Below are 7,691 nucleotides of genomic sequence, written 5' to 3'. Positions count from 1 at the left end.
CTACATGGGGCAGCAGTGTTTTCAAAGCTGGATCTTCGATCCGGCTATCATCAAATCAGGGTAGTACCGGAAGATATCCCTAAAACGGCCTTCCGAACGCATGAGGGACATTATGAATTTTTAGTAATGCCCTTTGGGCTTACTAATGCGCCCTCAACATTTCAAGGGCTCATGAATACAATTTTCAGACCATATTTACGGCGGTTTGTCTTAGTTTTTTTTGATGATATCCTGGTATTCAGCAGCACCATGGATGAGCACATTGGGCATCTTACAGTGGTACTACAAACCTTATCGAACCATGGCTTATTTGCTAAACTCTCCAAGTGTCAATTTGGGGTAACCGAGGTGGAGTACTTGGGTCACCTAGTTTCTGGTGAAGGTGTGAAAGCAGACCCAAAGAAAATACAAGCCATGGTGGAGTGGCCGAATCCAGCCAATACTAAAGCTTTACGAGGCTTCCTAGGCTTGACGGGGTATTATCGGAAATTTATAAGGAATTATGGCCTTATTGCAGCCCCACTTACTGCTCTATTGCGAAAGAACTCTTTCCAGTGGGATGAGAGGGCCAATGTGGCATTTCTGGAACTCAAGGCAGCAGTATCAACCCCACCAGTGCTACGGTTACCTAACTTTAGCCAAAAATTCACTATTGAGTGTGATGCAAGTGGCTGTGGGGTGGGGGTTGTATTAATGCAAGAGGGCCAGCCCATTGCCTATTTAAGCAAAGCGTTGAAGGGGACAGCCTTGACCCTCTCTACTTATGAAAAAGAGCTTCTAGCTCTAGTCACGGCAGTCCACAAATGGAGACCTTACCTATTGGGCCAGACTTTTGTGGTAAAAACTGATCAACAGTCTCTTAAGTACCTCTTGGAGCAAAAGATAGGCACGGCAAAACAGCAAAAATGGATCACAAAGTTAATGGGCTATGATTTTACAATCCAGTATAAGCAAGGAAGGGAAAATAAAGTAGCGGATGCCCTCTCTCGAAGGCATGAACCAGATTTGGCCCAAGGAGGATTCCTAGGCCTCCTTACATTTCCTACACCTATATGGATTGAGGAACTCAAAGCCACGTATGCGGGCTCACCTGAGTTAAATACAATTTTCCAGCAGCTCACAACAGGTCAGCAAGGGCCTAAAGATTATGTTCTGAAGCACGGGTTACTCTTCAAAAAAGGCAGGTTGGTAATTCACCCTCAGTCCCTGTTCAAGGCTAAGGTCCTCAATTACATCCACTCAGACCCCCAAGCAGGCCACTCGGGCTTTGTGAAGACATACCAAAGAGCAAAACGTGATTTTTATTGGCAAGGGATGAAAAAAGATATCAAACGGATGGTAAGAGAATGTGACACATGCCAGGTAAATAAAACAGAGACCATTTTACCCCCTGGTCTGCTTCAGCCCCTCCCAATTCCGACACAAGCTTGGGAGGAAATCTCACTAGACTTTGTGGAAGGTTTGCCTAGATCTCAAGGGTTCAACGTTATCTTAGTAGTCATCGATAGATTGACCAAATATGGTCATTTTGTCGCATTGGCACATCCATACACAGCTGCTGGAGTTGCACAAGCATTCTTTAAGGAAATTTTTAAACTACATGGGTTGCCAAGGATTATTTTCTCGGATCGTGATCCTATTTTTCTGAGTACTTTTTGGACAACCTTATTTCAGCTCCAGGATACTGTGTTACACTACACCTCAGCTTACCATCCACAAACAGATGGTCAGACCGAAGCCCTTAACAAGTCTGTGGAAGGTTATCTACGTTGCTATGCAGGGGATAAACCTAGGAGCTGGGTCCAATGGCTACCAATGGCCGAATGGTGGTATAATTCCTCATACCACACTTCGACCAAAATGTCCCCATTTGAGGCCTTGTATGGATACTGTCCACCTAAATTAACTTCCTATATTCCCGGGACAGCCCTTACGGATGCAGTGGATCAACATTTAACAACACGAGACAAGATCAGAACTTTACTACAAAACAATCTACAGCAAGCCCAACAGAGAATGAAATACTATGCGGATAAAAAAAGATCAGATCGTGAGTTTGGAGAGGGGGATTGGGTTTACCTTCGCCTGCAACCCTATCGGCAGAGTTCGGTTGCAACACGTCACAACCTCAAATTATCTCCCCGGTTCTATGGCCCATTCCAAGTGCTAAAACAGGTGGGAAAAGTGGCGTACAAACTAGATCTACCGGAGAGCTCGCGCATCCACCCTGTGTTCCACGTGTCGTGCTTGAAACCCAAGCTCGGAGCTCAGATCTGTCCTCTACCCAAGCTTCCACCCGTAAACCACGAAGGGAAAATCCAACCAGAGCCCGAGAAAGTCATCGAGCGCCGTCTCAGAAGGATCGGCAACCATGCAAATACGGAGGTCCTCATCAAGTGGGTTGGGGCTTCCTCCGAAAACAACACATGGGAATCGCTAGCAAGGATGAAGGACCTTTACCCGCACCTTGTGGGCAAGGTCCTTTAACGGGGAGGGATTGTTATGAAGCTGCGTGGATGGGAGTTAGGGTTACAAAGCGTACTCGAAGACAGAGAGAACTGAAGTGATAAGTTCGGGAAGTCAAGTGAAGTGGTAGTCAAGTGAAGTGGAAGTGGATATCAAAACGCATAGCAGTAGAAAGGAGTATCAAAACGCACCGCAGCAGCTGGAATGGAAGCCCACCGTTTCATCCCAAAACGCACCGTTCCATGAAGACCATTAAACGCCCCGTTTGTTTATTCGGTTATGACATTGCAAACTTGTGTCCTTTGTTATTTTCATTCCTGCTTTATTCCGTTGTGTCCTTTGTTATTTTCATTCCGCCTTATTCCGTTATGTGTCAGGACACGTGTCCATATCTTATTGCTTTTGTTAGATACTCCTGCGTGGGTATTAGGAGGAGTCTGTAAGCATCAAAGGGATTATCTGACATTTTATTTGAGAATATTGAATCAACACTATGGGAGGTTAAGGGTCCCTCGAAGAACCCTATATCCATCTTTTTCTCAGCATTTTATTACAGTTCTTTTCTCAAACAGATAATCTACATCCCGAATCCCTCCTTAATCAACCCAGAAATATTATTTCCAACCCAGCCGCAACATACAGATCACAAGACTATTACACTCTGCTTCTTCCTTTTTTCTTTTTGGAAACGAGAATTCAAAAGGCTCCAAGACCAGCTCACTCTTCAGTTGCGGAAAATCAAATTTGTTCCGTGCGCGTGCATCCATTCCGTTCAACACCACCTAACCCATAATTTGCATTCCAAAGTCTAATGCCAAGTCAATTGACTTGCTTTATGTATATATGTAACGCCCCAAATCTAATTGGTCTAGAGAATTACTACCTGTCACTTAAGAACATATTTTCCAACACAAGTAAAATAAAATTCCAAAATTTGATTAGCAAAACTCAATCTTATGTACTCTAAATAACTACACTGAAAACTCTACAAAGTCATTACTGCAACAAAATAAATTAAGGAGTCCAAAATCTCCCGATAGTCATAACAAACCAAACTAATACTTTCATAAGTCTTACTAAAGGACATAAAAAATATAATTAAATCTAAAAGACATTAAAACTAAAGGACATAAAAAATCCTTCTTCTAACATACTCTCCCAGCTTAATCATGCTCACCAATCTAATCCAGGTCCTCAGTTTGACTCTCTAAATCATCTGAAAAATATTATGAAGATAGGGGGTAAGTTATCAATAACTCAGTAAGCAGAAGACATATGCAAGCGTGCAAACATAAGCATTTACAAAGTATAGCAAGTAGAACAAAACATTTACTAGAGTTATCATGCAGAGCAGAACATATTTTCAAAAGTAACAGAGCGATAATTTTAAGACACGTAAAACCCATAATACTTTGACATAACATAGCGATGGTTTTAATATAAATGAATTTAATTCAAAAGGCTCCTAGACTAGTTCACTCTTCAGTTGCGGAAAAATCAAATTTGTTCCGTGCACGTGCATCCATTCCGTTCAAGTTTTCAACACCACCTAACCCATAATTTGCATTCCAAAGTCTAATGCGAAGTCAATCCCACGCAAGCCTCTTGACTTAAAATCAAAATAACTATTCATATTGCATGCATTTTTCTAATCCAAAATAAATTTAAATATTGACAATGAAGTCTAAAATTAATAAAAATAAATAAATAAAACTAAAATTAAAAATTAAAAAAATAATAAAATATATTAAATTATACAAATCATCAGCAATCAATATAAAAATACAAAGTTGAGCTTTTCACTCCAAACACTTTTATTAGTCGTTCCTCTTGCTCTAGCTGAACGTTCTTCCTCTCATTATTCCAACACAATCCCAGCATATATATTCGGTATGAAAATCTACTCTTCTTTGTAATATCTTTAGCTTATATCGACATAGTTCTTTTAAAAAACAATTTGTTCTCGGTAATTTGATCGAATTTCCTTTTCTCTTTTTGTTCCGAAGGAATTTGACAGTGTATTTAGGACCTTTTGTACAGTCTTTATTATCTGGATGTTTTGAATAAGACTGCCAAGCACTCTGGAAGGTTTCTTACAGTCTAGAGTCCTTATTCTCCTCAGCTTTCATTATGCAAATGCTCTGTTTGATGGAAAAAACCCATCTGGGTCATCTTCTCTTTCTACTATACTGCTGCTTTCAGTATATATACATTTTTTGCAAAACAATCTGATGGCTGGGGTTTCATTTTGTCCTGAACTTATATTGTTAGGCAATGGTTTATACTTGTTTGGTAAAGATACCATTTTTTTCCTAATCAAGCATATTATAGATTAAAAAAAGATACAAAGTTTAAGGAGGATCATTTCCACTATTAATATATAGACAACATCTAGGAATTTTACCTAAGGGTAGCTTTCAAAAACATGATTGGTAGCTGCTCATTGCGCAATTGAGTGCGCACATCGATTTTGAGATTGATGTATTTTAACAAATTTTCAGTCATGATGAAGATTGGCAATGTGCTGAATATCCTCGATAATAGTTGATGTTTTCTAGAATGAAGAGGTATTTGGGCTTTCAATGGATGTAATTACTGATTGAAAATCTCCTTCTGTTATCACAAGACTTTGAGATGAAGTCATATTGGATGCTAGCAACGCTGCTTTTGTTTCTGCAGTTAAAGGGATAGTAGTTTGTACCTTTTTCCGTTATTATGCCCAGAATATCTCCACTATGATTTCTTTGAATTGCTGAGACTACTAAAAATTGATCTCGTACTATTGCATCAAAAGATAAACTTTGATAGTTGTAGGAGGATACCATTTATCTTCTTTGCTTTGTTGATCAATTTTTTCTTTCCACGCTTCTTTATAGTCTTCATAGATGTGCTTGACCTAAACATTTGCCTCCTCAATTTTAAGAGAAGTATGATTATGAATGATGTCATTTCTCTTCTACCAAATAAAATCTATCATTAAGACTGCAAATAGTTGGACGTAGTGTATTTCCTCTTTTCGAAGTCCTAGCTCTTTTCCAGGATAGATAATCATTTGAATCCAGTCTGGTATAGAAGCAATAGGCAAATTTGAAAGGTTTAAAGGCCAACTGCTCTGTTGCCATAGGATTATGTTGATTGAACAAAAGGTGCATCATAGTTTCTTTCTCATGGTTACAGAATACACATTCTTCTATTTCTTGGTGGGAGATGATTTCACCAAGTCTTGTTCTAGTAGGAAGAATATTCCAAAGAAGTCTCCAAATCAGTAATTTATGATGATCATGGATTTTAAGGCTCCATATTGGCTTGAAGAGTGCTATTAGGGGTTTTGCTGAATTGGAACTAGATCTAGCATTGTTGCTTGATATTCAGTTGTTTATATCATTGTTATTTGTTTATTATTGTGTGTTTAGATTCCAAGAGCGTTGTTAACTTGGATTTTGCGATTGATTGCAATATACCTATCAGAGAGAAGCTACTGTCAAACCCTGTCCCAATTCTTGTAGTGGAATTGATCAAGCTTACTTTATTTTCTTTTCATATCCACTATTTTTTACGAATTTGAAAGCACGTTTAAAATCTAAATCCATAATTCCACCACAAATCACTCTTAATTCAGTAGAACTTTTGGACCTCTTTTTTTTTTTTTTTTCTCCGTAGTTTTATCAACAAATCACGTGTGTAATATTAGATTTTCGGTTTGCCCACTTAATCCAAAATCACCATATATTGGTCATCTTCTTTTAGCAGGAGACAGCTGCTGCCCCCATCCATCCTATAATTTTATTGTCATATAACAATGACGGAAACCACATTGCTCAGGAAGAAACAGGAAGGCAAACTTGCCATAGTCACAGGCGGTGCTAGTGGCATCGGGGAGGCGACTGCACATCTTTTTGCCAAGCATGGCGCGCGTATGGTGGTCATTGCTGATATCCAAGAAGAACTAGGCCATCAGGTTGCCAAATCAATTGGTTTGAACCATTCTATATTCATATGTTGTGACGTTACTGATGAAGAACAGGTCAAAGCCATGGTAGAATGGACGGTCAAGAATTATGGGCAACTTGACATCATGTTTAGTAATGCAGGGATTCTTAATAAGTCGGATCAGACTGTACTTAACCTAGACTTGTTGGCCTTTGATCACCTATGTGCGATCAATGTACGTGCCATGGCTGTATGTGTAAAGCATGCAGCACGTGCTATGGTTGAAGGGCATGTGAGGGGGAGCATTGTGTGCACTGCCAGTGTAGCAGCAACTATGGGTTCGACCCATAGCACTGATTACTTTATGTCAAAGCACGCGGTGCTTGGACTTGTTCGATCAGCGAGCAGGCAGCTAGGGGAGCATGGGATTAGAGTGAACTGCGTATCGCCCTCTATAGTTGTGACTCCTTTGGCATGCAGTAAAACCGGAATGGACGCAGAGCAGTTGGAGAAGGCAGTTGAGCCGCATGCGAGCTTAAAAGGAGTTGTGCTAAAAGTGGGGCATGTGGCGGATGCCGTGCTCTTCCTTGCATCTGATGATTCTGGATTTGTCAATGGGCATAACCTAGTGGTTGATGGCGGCTGGGTTGACTAGGGAATCATGTTGAGCATTAATAATTAGTCAACCTCCAAGAATCTATGCCACTAAATCTAGTGTTTGGAGACGAAAAACAACAACTATAATAGATGATATTGTATAAAAACATAGGAATAAAAAAGTGTGCATGTGTATGTATGTTTGTATGTAGGTGTGTAAAGCTACCATGTGATGAGTTGCATATCACAAAATGTATGTCGCAATCCTGTACCTCTGCAGGAGTGGAATGGAGTCACTGTGGAATTTGTATTGGGGTAATAAAGGGCTAGAGGTTTGGGCTCAGCCGCGTTGGTTATTTGTAGGCCCATTTATTTGCTTTCTATTGGGCCTTTTGGCCTTTCGTTTGTTGGAGTCGTGTGTCTGGCCTTTTGTTATAATTTTCGTTTTAGTGTGCTGGGCTTTGGCCCGTTAGTTAGTAAAGATTTGACTAGTATATGTAGTGGGTGTCCCTCTTTGTAACGGCATGCAAAATCCTTAATAGAAAGCTACTTTCCTTTTCTCTCTCATCTTCATCTTCTCTGGAGGTTGCTCCCCTCAAAGGAGTCTGTTACAAGAAGAATTACAACAAGTATTTGGGACGTGATACAAAGTGGTATCAGCGAGACACTGGTCTCTGTGTTATCATGGAAGAAAGTTT

General features: G+C 40.0%; 1 protein-coding gene across 2 annotated transcripts; it reads left to right on the top strand.

Moving 5' to 3' along the window:
- Positions 1-4,289: 4,289 nt before the first annotated feature.
- Positions 4,290-7,355, top strand: LOC109019390 ((+)-cis,trans-nepetalactol synthase NEPS1-like). Of its 2 annotated transcripts, none has more exons than XM_019001673.2 (2): positions 4,290-4,356; positions 6,217-7,355. In XM_019001673.2, the coding sequence occupies exon 2, from the start codon at positions 6,266-6,268 to the stop codon at positions 7,049-7,051; it is 786 nt and encodes a 261-aa protein (XP_018857218.1). In that variant the 5' UTR covers positions 4,290-4,356; positions 6,217-6,265; the 3' UTR covers positions 7,052-7,355. The 2 variants fall into 2 exon arrangements, with proteins under 2 accessions (XP_018857218.1, XP_018857219.1); XM_019001674.2 differs by having other exon boundaries at positions 6,214-7,355.
- Positions 7,356-7,691: the final 336 nt, after the last annotated feature.

Source organism: Juglans regia, chromosome 9 (assembly GCF_001411555.2).
Source record: "Juglans regia cultivar Chandler chromosome 9, Walnut 2.0, whole genome shotgun sequence".
NCBI classification, from domain to species: domain Eukaryota; kingdom Viridiplantae; phylum Streptophyta; class Magnoliopsida; order Fagales; family Juglandaceae; genus Juglans; species Juglans regia.
The sequence above is the reverse complement of the archived record's forward strand: the minus strand, read 5'-3'. Positions and strand labels throughout refer to the sequence as shown.

What these genes read in the sequence shown, in the direction of transcription:
- LOC109019390 (XM_019001673.2), top strand. Translation starts at nt 6,266, where the DNA reads ATGACGGAAACCACATTGCTCAGGAAGAAACAGGAAGGCAAACTTGCC.